Source organism: Lycium ferocissimum, chromosome 12, assembly GCF_029784015.1.
Source record: "Lycium ferocissimum isolate CSIRO_LF1 chromosome 12, AGI_CSIRO_Lferr_CH_V1, whole genome shotgun sequence".
Lineage (NCBI taxonomy): Eukaryota > Viridiplantae > Streptophyta > Magnoliopsida > Solanales > Solanaceae > Lycium > Lycium ferocissimum.
The window spans coordinates 52756176-52779251 of NC_081353.1; the positions used below are offsets into that span (position 1 = coordinate 52756176).

At 38.1% G+C, this 23076-nt stretch overlaps 1 protein-coding gene and 1 long non-coding RNA gene across 2 annotated transcripts; one reads left to right on the forward strand and one right to left on the reverse strand.

Moving 5' to 3' along the window:
- Positions 1 to 479: 479 nt before the first annotated feature.
- On the reverse strand, positions 480 to 8491 carry LOC132040627 (uncharacterized). The gene is made up of 3 exons (XR_009410734.1): positions 8043 to 8491; positions 3346 to 5447; positions 480 to 777 (listed from the first exon to the last, which is right to left on the reverse strand). It is a non-coding gene; the product is annotated as an uncharacterized LOC132040627 (long non-coding RNA).
- Positions 8492 to 20717: 12226 nt separating this feature from the next.
- On the forward strand, positions 20718 to 21298 carry LOC132039440 (uncharacterized). Its single transcript, XM_059429923.1, has 2 exons — positions 20718 to 20803; positions 20890 to 21298. The coding sequence occupies exons 1-2, from the start codon at positions 20718 to 20720 to the stop codon at positions 21296 to 21298; spliced, it is 495 nt and encodes a 164-aa protein (XP_059285906.1).
- Positions 21299 to 23076: the final 1778 nt, after the last annotated feature.

Below are 23076 nucleotides of genomic sequence, written 5' to 3' on the forward strand. Positions count from 1 at the left end.
ACATGCTATTTGGACTCTCTCATCCCTTTTCATTATTAGGTCTAGTTGTTCAATGGGGTGGTATGCCTATCACTTTGGTGAAGCTAAGAATAAGTTGCACTATTTTATTGGCTATATTGCTGTAATCATAGGAGGAGTTTGCATGCTGATGATTACTCCTTGGTTGATTCAACTACTTGAACGGGAAACCCCATCATCAAAGCACCATTGGTAAAAATATGCAATATGGTAGGTCCTTAGTGGGGTTTGTATTTGCTTATGTTTTTACAAAGTGTGTTCCAATCCAACGTTCAACTTCAATGTCATGTTTTGGCTTTTTTTGGGGTTTGCGTGCTTGAAAAAAATTCGTGGTTGTAGTTTCTTGACTACAAGATGACGAACCCGCCCACAAGTTCACCGAACTCAAAGTCCTTATCCACTAATGATACTTGAACCCGCCAGGTTCAACATTCGCCTCCAACAATTTATAAATTAAATGCAACACATCATGAACACATGAATTAAATCAACGGAAGTCTTTATAAGTCATAGTCATAAACGTGGCAAACACCCATTAAGTCGTACGAGACTTTGACAATCTACCCACAATTCTGACAACTATCTATGGAGCTTCTAAGAGACATAAAAATCGTCAAACTTCGGGACGCAGCCCGGAAATCCAGAATAATAAATGAAACAGGAAGTGTCCCACGAACAAGGATGTGGGCTCACCAAACCACAACAGTAGCAAGTCCTCTTAAGCGTCGAAAGTATCACGAACCTGCTCTTCTTCGTTACCTAACATACCATCAAAAACAACAATGGTATGCCTGAGTACTTTCGTACTCAGTGAGTGCCTCGGGGACAACAAGTGTTATGAAAATAAAATATAATAATATATAAAGAAATCAGTTCTGAAAAGATAGCATAAAAACAGTCATTCCACTTTGTGATTCTCAATATCATTTATTAAACAGTTTACAAATCCATTAATCAATATATAAACAAGTATTCAACATATGTATCTCCATAAGAATTATCAAAACCGATTATGAAGTCTTTTGTTAAGTTAGAACTTTTAATTATGCCTTTCGAGTGATCATGATTGTCAACAACGGTTCCATGAGAGATTACGAATATTACACATGCCAACACGAGCCCAAGAATCAATCACATCGCGCATAGCGCACCACACATGAACATATATCATTTGTTCTCAATATCATTTGTTTAACGGTTTATCAAGTCATTTCAAAATCCCAAGTTGCAATTATGCTTAGTTCGATAATAAGGATGGATATCATAACCGCCCGTATAAGACCAACTCAATATCAACAACACTACGTAATACACGGAATATGAATTCACGGTGGCTACTCTTCCTCCCGAATAGCAAGGCACACTGCGCAATACACCGGAGTATGGATTCACGGTGGCTACTCTTCCTCCCGAATAGCAAGGCCATTAATGCACTCCAGGTAGCGAACCCGGAAGTGGCCACTCTTCCTCCCGAATGGCAAGGCAATTAATACACTAGGATCCATAGTGGCTACTCTTCCTCCCGAATAGCAAGGCAAACTCACCGGAATATAAAAACCTCGGTGACCACTCATCCTCCCGAATGGCTAGGCATAAACATAACAATAAAGTCCATGGCATAGAAGCCGATTCACCAATTGTCTCAAAGGTCATACCGTCAATAACATTAAAGTTCATTACGCATATCGATCAACGAAAGACATATCAACTTAACTCTTTACCATTTACCATGCCAAGCATTTCACTTACGAATCCAATATCACCACAAACCACTCACAGAAACAAGATACAAAGCAAGCCACTCATAGGCAAACTAATCAATCAATTGATACTCCGGGTTAGAAAACCACGGAGGCTAATCGTCCTACGGACTAGCACGAATAGATACTCCGGTCTAGGAAGATACGGAGGCTAATCGTCTTCGGACGAGCACACGCCTTGCCCATACAGCCCAAACACAAATAAAATACAATTCATTTCATATTACCAAATTATCAATCATGGCTTAGAGCCGAATATCATTTCTCAAGTCATTATCTCAAATAGAGGCATTTCAAGTTACAACCGATTGAGAATTTTATTCAAATATCTTATTCAATTTCAAGTTTAAGAAACCTATTTAACAACAAAACAAGTTGAAGGTTCAACCTTTAAAAGATTAAGTTCAATCATCCAATAATGGGAAAAAATGAGTTTCACAAAGTAGTATAGTTCGTGTAAGGTTCGATGCGGGCTTGACCCTACACACGCATGACCTTGTCTAAAATAAATCATCTTTGTAGTCAAATTATCGTTACGGACCATTATGCCATTTTAAAAGGATAAGTCATTCCAACCAATGTTTGAAAATGTATAACTTCTTTACGAAGGATTTCCATGTCTTAAATCATCAATGAGAATATCATTACCAACCCTTAACCATCATTATTAAACATATCTCATAGAGGAAAACATTCATAACATCACATACATATATATAGGGTTTGTTACAATCTAGGTTTAATGTGGGTTTGTCCCCTCACACACATCAACCACCATTTAGACATAAATTAGAGTTCAAGAAACATGAAAATATTGCTTTTTCTTTCATTCATTTAAAGAATCTTGAATAATATTTATGCTTCCAAATTCAAGATAACAACTTATCAACATCGTCAACAACAATATCAATAATTATTTCATATCAATATCCAACTAATCATATCCATTAAATCATACCAAAACAGCCACGAATTTTATCACAAAACAGCCACGAATTTTATCACCAAAACAACCACGAAATTTATCACAAAACAGCCACGAAATTTATTACCAAAACAGCCACAAATTTTATCACAAAACAGCCACAAATTTTATCACAAAACAGCTCCAAAACAGCCACGAATTTTATCACAAAACAGCTCCAAAACAGCCACGAATTTTATCACAAAACAGCCCCAAAACAGCCACGAATTTTATCACAAAACAGCCCCAAAACAGCCACGAATTTTATCACCAAAACAACCACGAAATTTATCACAAAACAGCCACGAAATCATATAAAACAGCCCCCAAATATCATCACAAAACAGCCCGGTATACACCTTGTATACAATATCTTCATACACCTTATTCTCCCAATTTCAAGAACAACAACTTACCAACAACATCCACAATTATTTTATATCAATATCCAACCAATACTATCCATTTAATCATACCAAAACAGTCCACAAATCATTTGATATCCAAAAATTATCTCCGAACTTTCAATGCCATTTTCTCTATTCTAACTCGTCAAATCTATCAATGATAAGGATAAAAACATCATTAAAATCTTAGACATACCTTATATGGGCAGATACCACGAAAACAACATCCCCCAAGTTCAATTTTTAGCTTAGAATAACGGCAACAACTTGTTCTACACTTTACCCTTCACGAGCCTCGGGATTCGGGGCTTGAACTTGATCTATTCTCCACTTTCTCTCTCTAAATCTCCTCTCTCTCTCTCTCTAAAATTCTGAATGTTTGGTAGGGGAAATGTGGCTGCTAGGGCTGAACATTTCCCTTAAATACCAAGGGAAATGGGCCTGACCCGGTTTTGAATTGGGTTGGGCCAACAGCTTGACCTTTCTGTCTTAAAACGTTCATATCTCCTTATCCCGATGTCACGTGGAGGCCCACGACCTATGGTTGGAAAGGTATTTCAATTATCTACAACTTTCATCAAGGAAGGTTTTCAAAATTCTTAATAGATTTTCGTGAAAATCGCCCAGAAGACAGACCTATCAAAACTTAGGCGAAATTTAAGAGCCCTTAAGAACTTCGATTGTTGGTTTGACTTCAAAACGACCATTTTCCACCCGAATTCATCAAGAATGGATTCATATAGATAAAATATCATCTTAACACTAGATATTTACATACTCACACTTAGTTCAAGTTTACGGGGTGTTACATTATCCCCCCCTTAATATCATTCGTCCCCGAATGAAAGTCATGGCTTAAGATTCTTCACTAAACCTCAAATTTCAAAATTTCTAGAGTTCTTTAGTAAAGAGGATCCTTCTCAGAGGTAACATACGATTTACCACATAATGAATACATCATTCAAGCCTAAACACAAGGACGAGGAATTCATGCCTCTAATCTAAACTTCCACGAGGAATATATAGACGAAAGGTTCAACACTATATGCGTTGACTAGGAAGCGCACAACATTTAAATCTATACAATATACTCCGACAAGGAGGCTAATTCAACAACACATGATTCAAGCTTAACTTACCTCACGCCAAAACTGAAAATAACAAATTAAAGCTTAAATCAACTACATCATCTTCTTAAATAATTATTCCACCTGCAATTGTTTTCGAGTTTCAAGCAAAAATAAAATAAAGTTCTTCCACTAAACATCAAAATAGTATAGATCTTTTAATCCAATAAGAATATGACCTTAACGTACGATAATTCTTAATTCTTTACAAAAGACCCTCAATTGTTCCTTTCACCCTAACGTCCTGTACTTAAAACATATCACACCTTAATTATTCCTTTCAACCTAACAAGATTTGTGACAGAGTTCTCCCCGTAACAAGGGCTACTTTTGTTTCTATACTTGTCTCAATTTTATCAACCACCAAACTCTACAACAACCACATATACCAAACACCTACAATACAATTCCAGCGACTCTGTACCATCCATCAAATTATGCATCAGAACATTGTGCACTCCATACCACAATTGTTCACTCGATTAACATCTGCAACACAAGTTAAAGTCATCTCCATAAAGCACGAGTAACGAACACGTCAAAACGATCCTAAAGGAAGTTCAAGCTCTATAGCACAATCTAGAATAAAGAAGAGTGAGAAACACCTATAATGCCTTGGTAGTCTTTCGATTATACAGGTGATCAGGCTGCACAAGGAAGACTCCACTAGACACAGCTCCACAGACTCAAACAACTCCTAGGACACATCTAAACCTAGGCTCTGATACCAAGCTTGTCACGCCCCAAAACCCACCCTAGACGTGACCGGCATCCGACGTCACGAACAACATCGGAAGAACCTAAACAACACAATAATGATACTTGAACCCGCCAGGTTCAACATTCGCCTCCAACAATTTATAAATTAAATGCAACACATCATGAACACATGAATTAAATCAACGGAAGTCTTTATAAGTCATAGTCATAAACGTGGCAAACACCCATTAAGTCGTACGAGACTTTGACAATCTACCCACAATTCTGACAACTATCTATGGAGCTTCTAAGAGACATAAAAATCGTCAAACTTCGGGACGCAGCCGGAAATCCGAATAATAAACGAAAACAGAAGTGTCCCACGAACAAGAATGTGGGATCACCAAATCCACAACGAGTAGCAAGTCCTCTTAAGCGTCGAAAGTATCACGAACCTGCTCTTCTTCGTTACCTAACATACCATCAAAAACAACAATGGTATGCCTGAGTACTTTCGTACTCGGTGAGTGCCCGGGGACAACAAGTGTTATGAAAATAAAATATAATAATATATAAAGAAATCGATTCCGAAAAGATAGCATAAAAAACAGTCATTCCACTTTGTGATTCTCAATATCATTTATTAAACAGTTTACAAATCCATTAATCAATATATAAACAAGTATTCAACATATGTATCTCCATAAGAATTATCAAAACCGATTATGAAGTCTTTTGTTAAGTTAGAACTTTTAATTATGCCTTTCGAGTGATCATGATTGTCAACAACAGTTCCATGAGAGATTACGAATATTACACATGCCAACACAGGCCCAAGAATCAATCACATCGCGCATAGCGCACCACACATGAACATATATCATTTGTTCTCAATATCATTTGTTTAACAGTTTATCAAGTCATTTCAAAATCCCAGTTGCAATTATGCTTAGTTCGATAATAAGGATGGATATCATAACCGCCCGTATAAGACCAACTCAATATCAACAACACTACGTAATACACCGGAATATGAATTCACGGTGGCTACTCTTCCTCCCGAATAGCAAGGCACATTGCGCAATACACCGGAGTATGGATTCACGGTGGCTACTCTTCCTCCCGAATAGCAAGGCCATTAATGCACCCGGGTAGCGAACCGGAAGTGGCCACTCTTCCTCCCGAATGGCAAGGCAATTAATACACTAGGATCCATAGTGGCTACTCTTCCTCCCGAATAGCAAGGCAAACTCACCGGAATATAAAAACCTCGGTGACCACTCATCCTCCCGAATGGCTAGGCATAAACATAACAATAAAGTCCATGGCATAGAAGCCGATTCACCAATTGTCTCAAAGCAGTCATACCGTCAATAACATTAAAGTTCATTACGCATATCGATCAACGAAAGACATATCAACTTAACTCTTTACCATTTACCATGCCAAGCATTTCACTTACGAATCCAATATCACCACAAACCACTCACAGGAAACAAGATACAAAGCAAGCCACTCATAGGCAAACTAATCAATCAATTGATACTCCGGGTTAGAAAACCACGGAGGCTAATCGTCCTCTGGACTAGCACAGCAATAGATACTCCGGTCTAGGAAGATACGGAGGCTAATCGTCTTCTGGACGAGCACAGCTTGCCCATACAGGCCCAAACACAAATAAAATACAATTCATTTCATATTACCAAATTATCAATCATGGCTTAGAGCCGAATATCATTTCTCAAGTCATTATCTCAAATAGAGGCATTTCAAGTTACAACCGATTGAGAATTTTATTCAAATATCTTATTCAATTTCAAGTTTAAGAAACCTATTTAACAACAAAACAAGTTGAAGGTTCAACCTTTAAAAGATTAAGTTCAATCATCCAATAATGGGAAAAAATGAGTTTCACAAAGTAGTATAGTTCGTGTAAGGTTCGATGCGGGCTTGACCCTACACACGCATGACCTTGTCTAAAATAAATCATCTTTGTAGTCAAATTATCGTTACGGACCATTATGCCATTTTAAAAGGATAAGTCATTCCAACCAATGTTTGAAAATGTATAACTTCTTTACGAAGGATTTCCATGTCTTAAATCATCAATGAGAATATCATTACCAACCCTTAACCATCATTATTAAACATATCTCATAGAGGAAAACATTCATAACATCACATACATATATATAGGGTTTGTTACAATCTAGGTTTAATGTGGGTTTGTCCCCTCACACACATCAACCACCATTTAGACATAAATTAGAGTTCAAGAAACATGAAAATATTGCTTTTTCTTTCATTCATTTAAAGAATCTTGAATAATATTTATGCTTCCAAATTCAAGATAACAACTTATCAACATCGTCAACAACAATATCAATAATTATTTCATATCAATATCCAACTAATCATATCCATTAAATCATACCAAAACAGCCACGAATTTTATCACAAAACAGCCCCAAAACAGCCACGAATTTTATCACCAAAACAACCACGAAATTTATCACAAAACAGCCACGAAATTTATTACCAAAACAGCCACAAATTTTATCACAAAACAGCTCCAAAACAGCCACGAATTTTATCACAAAACAGCTCCAAAACAGCCACGAATTTTATCACAAAACAGCTCCAAAACAGCCACGAATTTTATCACAAAACAGCCCCAAAACAGCCACGAATTTTATCACAAAACAGCCCCAAAACAGCCACGAATTTTATCACCAAAACAACCACGAAATTTATCACAAAACAGCCACGAAATCATATAAAACAGCCCCCAAATATCATCACAAAACAGCCCGGTATACACCTTGTATACAATATCTTCATACACCTTATTCTCCCAATTTCAAGAACAACAACTTACCAACAACATCCACAATTATTTTATATCAATATCCAACCAATACTATCCATTTAATCATACCAAAACAGTCCTCTCAAATCATTTGATATCCAAAAATTATAACCGAACTTTCAATGCCATTTTCTCTATTCTAACTCGTCAAATCTATCAATGATAAGGATAAAAACATCATTAAAATCTTAGACATACCTTATATGGGCAGATACCACGAAAACAACATCCCCCAAGTTCAATTTTTAGCTTAGAATAACGGCAACAACTTGTTCTACACTTTACCCTTCACGAGCCTCGGGATTCGGGGCCTTGAACTTGATCTATTCTCCACTTTCTCTCTCTAAATCTCCTCTCTCTCTCTCTCTAAAATTCTGAATGTTTGGTAGGGGAAATGTGGCTGCTAGGGCTGAACATTTCCCTTAAATACCAAGGGAAATGGGCCTGACCCGGTTTTGAATTGGGTTGGGCCAACAGCTTGACCTTTCTGTCTTAAAACGTTCATATCTCCTTATCCCGATGTCACGTGGAGGCCCACGACCTATGGTTGGAAAGGTATTTCAATTATCTACAACTTTCATCAAGGAAGGTTTTCAAAATTCTTAATAGATTTTCGTGAAAATCGCCCAGAAGACAGACCTATCAAAACTTAGGCGAAATTTAAGAGCCCTTAAGAACTTCGATTGTTGGTTTGACTTCAAAACGACCATTTTCCACCCGAATTCATCAAGAATGGATTCATATAGATAAAATATCATCTTAACACTAGATATTTACATACAAAACACAATCTATTCCATATGAACTATGGAAAGGAAGAAAACCCAACTTGAAATATTTCAAAGTGTGGGGGTGTTTAGCAAAGGTCCAAGTTCCTTTGCCCAAAAGGGTAAAAATCGGACCAAAAACTGTGGATTGTGTTTTTATTGGCTATGCTACAAACAGCAAAGCTTGTCGGTTTTTGGTTCACAAATCGGACAATCCCGAAATTCATGTTAATACGGTAATTGAATCAGATAATGCTGAATTCTTTGAAAACATTTATCCGTATAAAACTGAATGTGAGTCGTCAAGTGAAAGATCTAAACGGCCGCGGAAAGAACCAAAGGAAAGTAAACCAAGTGAAGAGGACCCAAGGCGTAGCAAACGTCAAAGGACATCTACTTCCTTTGGACTAGATTTTGTGACATTCTTGCTTGAAAATGAGCCTCAAACATTTAAAGCAGCAATGTCTTCTTCTGATTCAGCATTTTGGAAAGAGGCAGTCAATAGTGAGATTGAATCAATTTAAACAACCATACATGGGAATTGGTTGATCTTCCTCCGGAAATAAACCTTTAGGATCAAAATGGATCTTTAAAAGGAAAATGAAAGCCGATGACACTATTGACAAATATAAGGCAAGACTTGTGGTCAAAGGTTATAGATAAAAAGAAGGCCTTGATTACTTTGACACATATTCACCGGTAACAAGGATAACATCAATTCGGGTGTTAGTGGCACTGGTCTTGAAATCCATCAAATGGATGTCAAGACAGCTTTCTTAAATGGAGAATTGGAGGAAGAAATTTACATGGAACAACCTGAGGGTTTTGTGGTTCCTGGTAAAGAAAGGAAAGTGTGCAAACTTGTTAAGTCACTTTATGGACTTAAACAAGCACCCAAACAATGGCATGTGAAATTTGACCAAACAATGTTGGCAAATGGATTCAAGATTAATGAGTGTGACAAATGTGTTTACATTAAAAATACTCCAAATCATGAAGTCATTGTTTGTTTATATGTTGATGACATGTTGATAATGAGCAGAGATATTGCCGATGTAAATGCTACGAAGCGTATGCTTGCTAGCAAATTTGACATGAAAGACTTAGGAGTTGCTGATTTGATCTTAGGAATTAGGATCCATAAAACTCCACAAGGTCTAGCATTATCACAATCACATTATATTGAAAGGGTACTTGACAAGTTCAAGTATTTAAATTTCAATATTGCAAAGACTCCAATTGATGTAAGTTTTGCACTTCAAAAGAATGAAGGTGAAAGTGACTCACAATTGGACTATGCATGAGTTTTGGGAAGTTTGATGTATATTATGAATTGTACACGACCAGATATAGCATGTGCTATTAGCAAGCTGAGTCGATTCATGAGTAATCCCAATCAAACTCGTTGGATGGTAATGAAACGAGTCTTGAGGTATTTGAAACACACCCAAAACTATGCTTTGCATTATAATAAATATCTGCGATGGCGAGGGTTATAGTGATGTTGGATCACCGGATCATACGAAGTTAAATCCATGAGTGGATATGTTTTCCCTTGGTGGAGGAGCGATGTCTTGAAATCATCAAAACGGACATACGCATCGCCCGCTCTACAATGGAATCGAATTTATAGCTTTAGACAAGGTTGGTGAAGAAGCCGAATGGCTCCGAAATTTCTTGGAAGATATTCCATTTTGGCCCAAACCTTGGCACCTATATGTATACATTGTGATAGCCAAGCGCAATAGGTAGAAGCGTGGAGCGTTATGTATAAAGGAAAATCGCGTCACATTCGACGGCGATACAATACAGTTAGACAACTACTCTCTAGTGGTGTTATCACTATTGACTACGTAGAGTCATGAGATAATGTATCAGATCCGCTAATAAAAGGCCTATCTAGAGAAGCTGTTGAAAGATCATCGAGGGGAATGGGGTTAAGGCCTAGGACAAGTCATCATGGCGGTAACTCTACCTAGTAGACTGGAGATCCCAAGAACTAGGTTTAAAGAGATCACACAAAGTTATGAATGACGGTTCAACATTGTCAAATAACTCAACCCATTCCCGTGATGATGACAATGTTCAGAAACAAGGATAAAACCTTAAGGCTTTTTAATGAGTTAATAAAGCATTAAAGTTTTTTAATGATTGTCTAAGTCTGGCAGAACATGACCAGATAGTGTGTCTATAGGACTACACATTTAGAAATCACCTATGTGAGTGAAGTATAAGCCGCTTCAAGGGGAATGATGGTAAAGGCCCATTCTCTATGCATTCAAGAAACCGGGGGTGTGTTCATTTGAAACGAACACAAGTGAGAACCATAGATGGTTGAGGGTTAATTGTGTGACTTATGTTGTCTAGTTATACAACAAAGTTCAACGGTTCAAAGATATCACATCTACCGATTGATCGAGTATATCCGATATAAGTTCACTACGGAAAGTTCAAAGGGAAACCTACTTATCCAGATGCAATTAATCTTTGCTTGTATATCACACACTTGTCCATGCATTCCTTTATCTTATAGCCATTCCCCATTCACGTGGGGGATTGTTGGGTTTAATTAATAGGTTGAATGGGAAATGGAGAGAAAAGAAGTGGAGGGAAAAATGGGTTGTTCCTCTCTGCTTTATGAAATAAGCATTTGTCCTCCTAGGTGGTGGAAAGAAAAGTTCTCCTACTTAAAAGTAGAAGCACTCCTTCGTGTTGATAAAGGGTCAAGAAGAGGGTCTCTCTCGCGCCGTCGTCGTCGTCGCTCGACTCGGCTTGATTTGGATTTGGATTTGGTCAAATGATTTGATTGATTGATAATCTTCTGGACCAAATTTCCTTTAATTTTTATTATTTAATTAATTATTATTTATTTAATTAATTAATCGACCCGCGACCCGACCCATTTTCTTTCTTTCCCGGATTAATTTAAAACATTTCCCTCCGTTTTTCAACGGAATTTTTCTGAAAGGTTGCAAACCTTTTCTGAAAAGTTGCAAACCTTTTCCCAAACAGGCTATATATTTCTGTTGATCCTCAGAATTTTTACTTACGAAATTTTCTGATATTCTTCTTCTTTCTTCTCTGCACTTTGTAAAACCTTTCGTGTGATATACTACCTTCGAGTGGATCGTAGTCATCAGAATTTGCTGTACCGCTATTTTGGTGAGTAAATCATTCTATCCTGGGAGGAAAGATTCCAATACCTCGGGTATATTGAGGGGAATAGTTTCCTTAAGGACACACTGTGAATTCAGTGGGCTCGATTTCATTTTTCCATACAATTTAACATACTGTTCATAGTATTTTCCAGTTTCCGCTAATTTCATTTTTCCAGTTTGTAGAATCTATGCAGTTTCTGTTTTTCCTATTACTATTTCAAAGTATTTGTTGCAATACAGATTTAATAACAATTCTTTTCACTTCCGAGGAACGTACGACCCTTGCTTTATGCACAGGAGTATATTTTAGAGCAACTTTTGCCCCAAACTGGATCGTTGAGGGTCTGGAGCTACTGAACGTACATAACTACTCGTTGCAATTTCGTCGGACATCGTTTATCCAAATAGAGTATGTGTCGGAGACCCAAGCTTGAATTACGATCAATACGTGAGTTTAGCACCACCTTGAAACACGTGATGAAGCTTAAGGTTTCATCGAGATAATGGTTGCCAATGTTGAAGGTTTGACGTTGTAGGTTTTTAAAAGGATTTTGGATTCTATTCTGATACAAGATAGTTATCTTTGCACCCTTAAAACTTAAACTTGTAACCCGACAGCTTCTTGTTTCTCCACAGCTTCTTGTTTCTCCACATTTCTCTCGGATTATTTCCAGCAAGTAAAGAGAAGATTGATTAATTCGGTGCCGTCATTATCCCTTGACAGGTAGTATCTTCTTTCTCTTTCAATTTTCTTCTCCCTTTTTTTTTGGTCGGATATTCTTGTTTCTGTTTTTCAGATTTTAAAAAATTGAAACAAGGTTCATAATTGAGGAGACGTTCATATGCAAAAGTTAAAGGTAAAGATTTTACTCGGGTCCGAAGGTAGAATTTATTAGTCCGTCCGACGTGAAGAATTTATCACCATGTTTGAGGCGAAGAACTTATTACGTCATCCGATGTGAAGAATTTAATACTCCATTCGAAGCCAAGAATTTATTACTCCATCTGATATGAAGAATTTGCTGCTCCGTTTGAGGCAAAGAATTTATTATTCTGTCCGAGATGAACCATTTGCTGCTCTATCCGAGGTGAAGAATTTATTACTCCGTCTAAGTCAAAGACTTTATTTTGTACGGAACAAAGACCATTACACCGTTCATGCTAAAGACTTTACTTTTTTCTCTGAGGCAAAGATCATAATACCATCTAAGTCAAAGACCCCCCCCTCCTTTTTTTTTTTTTGAGTCAAAGCAAGTGCCAATACACCGTCTATGCTAAGGACTTTTACTTTTTTGTCTAAGGCACGCATCATGACACCGTCGAAGTCAAAGACTCATTTTTTATCCGAAGCAAGGCCAATACACCATCTATGCTAAGGACTCTTTTTTCTTCCGTCTGAGGCAAAGACCATTACACTGTCTAAGTCGAAGACCTTTTTATTTTTGTTTTTTTGGGTCCGAAGCAAGGCCGATACACTGTCTATGCTAAGGACTTTTACTTTTTGTCTGAGGCAAAGACCATTACACCGTCTAGGTCAAAGACTGTTTTTGGTCTGAAGCAAGACCAATACACCGTCTATGCTAAGGACATTTACTTTTTTGTCTGAGGCAAAGACAATCGCACCGTCTAAGTCAAAGACTTTATTTTGTCTGAGGCAAAGACCATTACACCGTCCCGGCTAAACACTTTTATTATTTTTTATTTGTCCAACTTTTATTATTTTTTATTTGTCCAAGGCAAAGACCATTATATCGTCTAAGCCAAAGACTTTATTTTGTCCGAAGCAAGGTCATTACAACGTCTATCTTTGAAGGCTTTTACTTTTGTCCGAGGCAGAGACTATTAGATCGTCTAAGCTAAAGACTCTACACCATGCAAAGGCTAGCTTAAGGTGCTAAGGGACAAAAATTGTCCACCTTAAGGCTGAAATTTTTGAAGACCCTTAGCCAAACAATTATACTTGGCGAACTTTGAAGACTTCAACTTATAGAAATGGTGTATTTAAAACTTCAACTTGAAGATTAGTTGATCTTGTAGACATAGTGGAATTGAAACTTCAACTTAAAGACTTGCTGGGTTTTAAGACTTCAACTTGCAGACAGAGTGGAATTGAAACTTCAACCTAAAGACTTGCTGGATGTTAAGACTTTAACTTTGTAGACATGGTGGAATTGAAACTTCAAATTGAATACTTGCTAGATTTAAAGACTTCAACTTGCAGATATGGTGGATTTGAAACTTCAATTTGAAGACTTGCTGGATGTTAAGACTTTAACTTTGCAGACATAGTGGAATTGAAACTTCAACTTGAAGACTTGCGTTATTTTAAGACTTCAACTTGCCAAGAGACTACAATCATCCCGTCGAGAAACCCATTTCTATGGAGATATGCCCCTATTGAACTATCAGTAATTGGTGAAGGTCCAACTTTTAACGAAAGGATGCTTGTATATATGATCTGCATGTGCTTGGTCAGACGAATTTCATTCCATCATACTTTACTCGAACAACACATAGAGTGATGTATTTTTTTTAACTCATGAGACTGAGCTTAGAATAAAACTCTAAGCGGCCTACGTACCCCGGTGAAGAGGATCAAGTCATTCTGTAGTTCAGAAAAGTGAATTTTTTTCGCGACTGAACTTAGAATAAAACTCTAAGCGCCTACGTACCTCGGTGAAGAGGATCAAGTCATACCGCAGTTCAGAAAAGTGAGTTTTTTTTTTTGCAACTGAACTTAGAATAAAACTCTAAGCGTCTACGTACTTCGGTGTAGAGGATCAAGTCATACCGTGGTTCAGAAAAGTGAGTTTTTTTTTCACCCTAACTTTTTCCTAGGCGGCCTCTTTCGAGATTTTCAACCCAACGGACATTTTTTTTTGGGCCGTGCACAGTTTATACTCTTGTGGACTAGGAGTTACATGCAGTTTATGCTCGTGCCTTAAGGAGCATATTTCTTCTCTTCAAGGATAATATCTCTTCATGAATTTTCCATTGATGGGCCTAATCCGCAAGCCTTTTGAGTCCACAAGCTTATAAGCGCCACTTGAGTATACTTAACGCACAACATATGGCCCGTCCCATTTCAGCGCAAAACTTGCTTCCAGATCAACGAGAACTAATAATTGGCCTTCTTACAACAAGGACTTGGTCACCCACTTGTAAACATCTAAGACGAACCCTCTTATTGAATGATCAAGATAAATGGGCTTGATAGCATTCCAGGCTTTGTTGAGCTTCTAGCCTCTTTTCATTGAGATTCCGATTCTTTAAAGCAATCTAGCATTTTCTTCATCGATGAGTCCTTCTTGAATAGCAAGCCACAATGATGGGATTTGACGCTCGGTGGAAGGATCGCACCAACTCCATAAACAAGCGAATAAGGAGTCGCAAGGTGGTGTGTAAAAGGTAGTCCCGTATGCCCAGAAGCTTCTTCCATTCTTTAAATGCCAATCTCTTAGATTTGGGAGATGACTTTCTTCCAACAAGTTGCGTATTGTCTTGTTAAATGCTTAAGTGAGCCATTAGCGTGCATAATACATAGAAGAATTACGTTGTTGAATCCAAAAAGGTCACAGACCTTAGTCATCAACTTGTATTAAGCGGCTTGCCATTATCTGTCAATATATATCGAGGAATGCCAAACGATAGATAATATTGACTCGGATGAAGTTTTCCACATTATCCTTCTTTACTTCTTTAAGAGAAACAACTTCTGCCCATTTTGAGAAGTAATCAATTGCAGCCAAAATGTATAAATGCCCGCCAGAAGACTTCGGCAATGGCCCAACAATGTTCAAACCCCAAGTTTCAAATAGCCATAAAGCCATGGTAGGGTGAAATACTTTTGGTGGTTGATGTACGAAATTAGCATGGATTTGACAAGCTTTACACCTTCGAGCATAATCAGCCGGTCTTTCACGATAGTTTGTAATAATATCCCATTCTTTTATATGAAAATGAAGTTTTGGCCCATATTGATGCGCCCGCATGCTCGAGAATGTGCTTCACTCGCATGGCTTGAACGGACTCAATACCCAAACAACGTAAGAGTACTCCCGTGAATGATCGTCTATAGAGTGTATTTTTATATTAAAGGAAACGAGGGGCTCGCCGAGTCGGATTTCTATCTTCCTTCGAAGATTTTACGGCAATATCCCAACATAAGTAATCAATTATTGATTGTCGATCTTAAATTTGACCTCGAAGTGGTGATGGCATGCTCAACTTCTTCTTCGCATTCATTTGGTGGTGGTACTACCCATCTCCGTCAAATGACGACTTGATTAATTAAGTGATACTAATGCGAAGCTAAAAGTTTGCTAATGCATCGTACTCCTTTATTTTCATTTCTAGGAACATGTTGAAAAGTCGGCCTCTACCGAGCCTGACCTATCAATTTCTCGAAAGATAGTTGCGATATGGCGGTAACTGCGTTCTTGACCTCATAACTACCCAAAACTTGATTGATCTTCAACTTGGAATATCCAAAAATTTGTAGGCAGAATTGTTTCATGTCAACAGCCATTTCGAGCTCCAAGCATGAGTGCTTGATATTCGACGACATTATTGGAGCAAGATTGTGTTAAGTGAAGGAGTATGGCAAGACCTCCCCTAAGGAAGTGACAAACACTATTCGGCCTGACCGGCCTACTTCCCACAATGTGCAAGACTCATCAGTACATCTTCCAAGAAGGTTGAATTTCCAAGCATTGCATCTTTATTAGTAGTCGTTGGATAACTCCCCAATCATCTAGAATTGGATGGTTGGCCAAAAATCGGTAGCACTTTGTCCTTTTACCGTCTTTGAGAGATACATAATTTCAAATTCGCTAATTGGAGTACCACCTTTGCTTATCCATCACATAGGACGGGTTTGGACATGACAAACTTGACAGTTGCTTTCGGGACGAGTCGCACCACATGAGCTTAGAAGTAATGCTTCATCTCTCCGACCGAGAATACAAGTGCCAGACATAACTTCTTTATAGGTGAATAATTTATCTCATTCGGTGTCATCATTCTACTCAAGTAATAAAGGGAATTTTCTTTCCCTTCATCATTTTCTTGGGCTAGAAGTGCTCCTACTGACATTTCTTGTGCCGCAATATATAATATCAACGGTTTTCCAGGTATGGGAGCTACAAGTATTGGAACCTTCATCAAATAAGATTTGATGCTCTCAAAAGCATTCGTGCAGGCTTGGTCCCCGTTCAAAAGGAACATCTTTCTTCATAAGGCAGACCGAATGGCTAACATCTCTACGAACTAGATTTGAGATGAACCTCCTAAGGTATGCCAACTTTCCTTGCGGGCTTTTAACTCGCGGATATCTTTAGGTTCGGGCATCTTCAGAATAGCATCGACCTTAGCTTGATCAATTTTGATCCCTCGCTGTCGGATGATAAAACTGAAGAACTTTCCAGAAGAAACTCCAAAGGCGCACTTCAAAGGATTCATTTTAAGCTGGTATCGTCAAAGCTGTTCGAACACTATTCTTAAATCTTTCAAGTGGTTATCTCTCTTCCTTGATTTCACCACCAAGTCGTCAACATAACACTCGGCGTTTTTATGTAGCATGTCATCAAAGATGTTCTGCATAGCTCGTTGATAAGTGGGACCAGCATTCTTTAAATCGAAAGGCATCACCTTGTAGCAATATATACCTTTAGGAGTGCGAAAGGCAGTAAGTTCTTCATCCTTTGGTGCCATGCGAATCTGATTGTACCCAGCAAACCATCCATGAAAGACATTGCCTCATATCCAGTCGTGGCATCAATCATAAGCTCAGGGATTGGAAGAGGAAATTCATCCTTAGGGCATGCATTGTTAAGATCCCGAAAGTCAACACAAACTCGGATTTGGCCATTCTTCTTTCTTACAGGTACGATGCTTGAAATCCATGTGGGATATTTGACTTCATGAATGAAACCTGCCTCAATGAGTTTGTTTACTTCAGTTTCAATCAAGGGAACTAGTTCAGATCTAAAGCGACGTTGAGCTTGCTTAACAGGACTAGCACCTCATTTTACGGCAAGACGATGAACTACAACTTTGGGATCTAATCCTAGCATCTCCTTGTAACTCCAAGAGAACACATCTTTGAACTCCATAAGTAGCTCAAAATATTTGTTTTCTTCATCAACATTCGATGAGGCATTTACATATGTGGGCCTTGAGTGTTTACCAGCTTCAAGATTAACTTTCTTTAATGCATCAGACGATCGTCTTTACCCCTTCCTCAAACTCAGGCGGTGCATCTTCAGCGTCTTCATCTTCTTGGGGATCACCATCATTAAAAGATATATGATGACATACATAAATATAAACAAACTTTTTCTCAACTCTTGAATGAAGCGTAGCGCTTTGTTCGTCCCAGATTGCGATGTGATATGATGATCCTGCACTTTTCTTATCTTCATCATGCTCCTTGGTATGGATTATTGTATGTGTTTTTTCTTTGAGGACCTCTCCACATGAGACTACAAGTTTTGTTTCTCGCCTCATTCTAAAAGGAATCAAACTTGGGAAATCCTAAAAAATGTTTTGCTTTTGAGCATAAATAGGGGCTTCCATCCTTCTATTATTCCCTTGGCACTTGTGTTTCTTCTTTAATGGTCCCAATCTATCAAACACTGAAGTCCTTGGAATTGGGTTGGTAAGCCGATCAAACACAGAAAGCCTTTGGTTAGAGGCTGTAGACTCTTCTTTGGTGGTAATGTAGTTCTTTGCTTGCCCTTATTATAGAGATGCAGACTGGTGAAGGTTGTTTGTAACCTAAACCTTCAAGCGATTGTTTAATAGCATACCCTTTCTCTATCATCATCCTCTGAATAGGGGTTAGTCCATGATTTCCCTTTTCAACGACTTGGCAGAGCTTCCACTAATTTAGAAGGCTCATTGGGATTGTATTCAGCTTTCGCCAATACCTTCTAGGCGTTTGGGTCAAAACCCTTATCTGTGTGTTTTTCAGGAAGTGATTCGTGTGAACTTCGGTTGGATGATTTGACAAATCCTTCCACCATTTTTGAAGATGATTTGATTGCATCAATTTGCTTCATAGGAAAGGTCAACCTACTTAACGCACTACCTTACAACTCAGAAGACTGGCCTTCACCCTTCTTCGCCTTTGGAACATAGTGATGAAAAGAAGTAGCTTTCTTGCTTGAAGATGCCATGTTTATCTTGGGTACCTTGCTTATGTTAGAAAGCGCTTGATCCTTTTCAACTATAACCTTCACCTTCCCAGCTGCTATATCGACCTTCTTTGCAATATCAACCTTTTTCATTAGCATCGTGTTATCAACTTTAACCTTATTCGAGACACGGTTCTTCAAGTAGAATTTCTCATCTGCAAAGTGTGCTTCTGTCACAGCAAAAGGTTCATCATCAGCATCTATCTTCTTTTGGACCCCATCTTCAAAGTATGTAAAGCACTGATGATAGGTGGATGGAACCACTTTTTTTTCATGTATCCATGGCCTTCCTAACAAAATACTATATGAGGTCTTTGCGTCAATCACGTGCATCCATGCGCTTGAACACATATCTCGCATATTGATTTCCAGCTTGACAGCACGTATAGCTCTTTGCCCCCTTGATTAAATCATTGAATCATCGGACGACTTTTAAATAGTTCATCTATCGAGATTCTAAGCTCTTTCACAGTGCGAATTGGGAGAATGTTGACTCCAGACCCATCATCAATCATAATTCTATTTACTCTCTGCTCACGCGCAAAATCAACCATATATAAAGAACGATTATGCAATGTTTGTCCAACAAAAGATCATCATTATTGAATGTGATTTTTGCATCACAAGTGTCCACTTCTTGAGTGAGTCTCGATGAGGTCTTAAATGCGATGGAAGTGATGGCAATACCACATCTTCTTTTTTCATCTCTTCTTCGTCAATATTGCAACATGAGGCCTTGGTATCATAGTGAGAAATCTTCATGCGAAACCAGCTTGGCAAGAATTCCTCTAATGTTACCGGACAACATGGCTTTTGATAGTAAGCCTTTTCATTTGTTGATTTATTCACATTCTTCTTTATTCTTTGCTTGTTGGGTCTTTTCATCATCTTTCCTCTTGTCACTTGTTTACTTAGCTCTCTTCGTGAGCTCGTTTTGCAGCATCTCCGTCGAGTCATTAAAGTCTATCCATCATCATCAGTTTGATTAACATGAGATTGACTTTCTTCTAAAATTTTCTCCTTCACCATTACATCATGCATTATAGGAAGGCAAAATGGCATGTTGACATTGATGGGATCGAAGTCACCAAATTTAATCATCTCTGGTGGTGACGCGGTCAGAATATCTCCACATTCATCACACATTGAAGTTAGTAGGTCAACTGCACCCTACGGATCTTTAATACTAGGTTGCAGAAACCTTCCTTAGGGGATCACCAGAACCTTTACCTCAAACTTTGGTACCAAAAAGATTTTTCTCTTGCTTGAAAAATCTTTTATCCAATTTTTCTAGTTTTCCTTTAATAAATTAGGTGGCGACTCTAAAATACTAAAATTCAATTAGAGCACCAACAACCTCATAGTAGCTTTTATGCTTTAACCCGTGTAAAAATAAACCATAACAGAGATCCCCTATCTTGATTATCTTCAAGATCGCCCCGATGCCTTTGTCTTTGCTAGGGATGATGATCATATTCGGTGAAGTTTGTGGAAAGAGCTAGTGAATCTTGTAAAACAGATGGTTCATATTGAAAAAGGCATGATTTTCAACTTGAAAAAGTCATTGCAAACGGTTGTTAAGATTTATTTCATCTAGGGGATGAGGAAGTTCAAAGTTGATGATTCCACTCGAAAACTTTGGCCATTGGTCTGCAAGCGAAAAAATCAAGGTTTTAATGGATGGTCCGTGATAAGGAGACTGCTGAAAAGATGTGAACTGTTTCAAAGTTCTACACAAGGCACACTTGTGATATGTGTGACATCCCAGATGATCATTGCGATCTAGATAGCAATATGATTGTTGCTGTGTTAGTTGGCGACATTGCAAAAAGCCCAAGGTATCCCCTTCGCCTAAGTTTATTTTAATTTTGATGTTAATACGATATTCCACGTTGCTATATCTTTGATATTTCAACTACTCCAGGTATAAAATTAAAGATTGTATTATAGCCGTCCTGAAAGTATATCACAAAACCATTAGTAGGCGGAAGGCGTATCTTGGGAACAGACGTGCACATGAAATAGTCTACGGCAATTGGCAGGGCTCTTTTAAGACGTTGCCGAGATACACGGAGGCTCTACAACACTTCAATCCTAGTACTGTTGTTGAATGGAAGCTTGGTGTCCCCGGTAATATTTTTGAGTTTGTGTTTTGGGCATTCAAACCATGCATTGATGGTTCTGCTCATTGTCGGCCAGTAATATCAATAGATAGAGAACATATGTATGGGGTATACAATATAAAGCTGCTAATTGCAGTTGGAATGGATGCAAATGGATCTATATTCGCTCTAGCTTTTGCAATTGCAGCTAATGAGAGCACTAATACATGAGGTCTGTTTTTGAACTACTTAAGGCAACACGTTATTAAGGATCGTATGGGCATATGTGTCATATCGGACCGAAATACTGGCATATTGAGAAATATTCTTAATTTGCATGGGTGGCAGCCTCCCTTTGCCTACCATCGTTTTTGTTTAAGGCATTTGAAGTCAAACTTCCAAAAGGCACATCGAAGCCCAGCACTTTGAAATTGGATGTAGGCAGCTGCAATAGAGCATCAGGAGAAGAAGTTTCACCTGTAGATGGAGATTATTAGGCGGGCGGATGAGGAAGCCTTCCACTAGTTGAATACAATTGATAAAGACAAATGGACATTGCACCAGGATGAAGGCAGGCGATAGGAATGCTGACAATAAACAGCTCTGAGTCATTCAATGACTTGTTGAAATTTGCACGAGGACTACACGTCACCGCAATGATAAAAATGACTTTTAAGCAGGTTATGGAGCGGTTCATCACTATATCAAAAGAACACAAATGACTTGCGGCAGACGGTCTAAAATGAATGCCAAAACCGTCACAATTGTTCGAGTATCACAAATTTAAGGCTCAGCGACAAGACCAGATGGAGTACAACTATGCAGAGCGCATATTTGAACTCACTACAAGTGTGCACCAAGGTAAAGGAGGTAACATCCACACAATTTGTTACACCTCGAAAAAAAATTGCATCGTAAGCAAACTAACATAAGCTCGGAGAGGTCGTGGAACTCTTATAAGGTTAACGAATACTTTTAACAAGTTCTAAGCAAGTGTCTAAAAGTTTCGGGATCAAGCGAATCGAAGAAATTAAGTTTATCGAAATTTTGGAAAACTTAGCAGAATTTTGGACAGGAAATTTTGGTCCAACTTGAGAGAGGTGTATCTCCTAGAATATGAGGAGTTATGGAATATATAACCTATGTAAATTGAATTTTATTGAGTCTAGTTTCCAATGAAATAAAACGTTCATTGATAAGACATCGGATTGGAAAGTTATGGGCGTTTCAAGATAGGCTGTCAAATGGCTTCTCCGCGGGCCCCATTTGGAAAGTCGGTGGAACCGACCTTCAAGGGGTATAAATACCCCATTCCCCTCATTTTATCATCATTATACACTCCCTTGAGCTCTAGAAACCTCCATAAACATTTTTAAAAACTTGTAGCCCATTAGATCAAGAATTCAACAAGATTACACTAAACTATTTCATGAAAAGTGATTATTCTTGTTTCTACTTGATGTTGTGGTGAGTTTGGTCTTGAAGAAAGTTGGTGTGGCTAAATTTCTTAAAGTATAAGGTATGTTATTCATCTTGACTTTGATATTGAGTTGTTTGAGGATTTTAATGGTTTAAAGTGAAGGCAAACATTGTATAAAGGTTGTAGTTTGATATGTTTTATGGCTGATCTTTTAAGGAAGTCTTGGACGAATTTGTATATGTTTTTCATGTAGTATCTCGATTATGTTATTCTTGATGTCGTTATTAATGTTTGGGAGCTTTTTTGGAATTGGCTAGAGTAGATAATACTGGGGAAATGATGTCCGAATTCTGTTAACTTATTAACTAGATAAGTTTGAGTGTGTAAGTGTTCTTATGGCTTGATTGTTGTATGAATCATCTTGGATGTATATTTGGAGGCTCGGAAGGTAGACTTTGAGTGGCTAAGTAAGCAGCAAGGTATGTTAAGGCTGTCCCTTTTTTTTTAAGGCTATCCCTTTCTTTCTTAAGGCATGATCCTATTGTTATGAACTTTCACAAATGATGTCCAGAATGATTCCTCTCATAGA

Excerpts from the sequence above, each read along its gene's own strand:
- LOC132039440 (XM_059429923.1), top strand. The coding sequence starts at position 20,718 with ATGTGTGACATCCCAGATGATCATTGCGATCTAGATAGCAATATGATT. Across the intron at positions 20,804-20,889 it reads GACATTGCAAAAAGCCCAAG|GTATAAAATTAAAGATTGTA; the intron begins GTATCCCCTTCG and ends CAACTACTCCAG.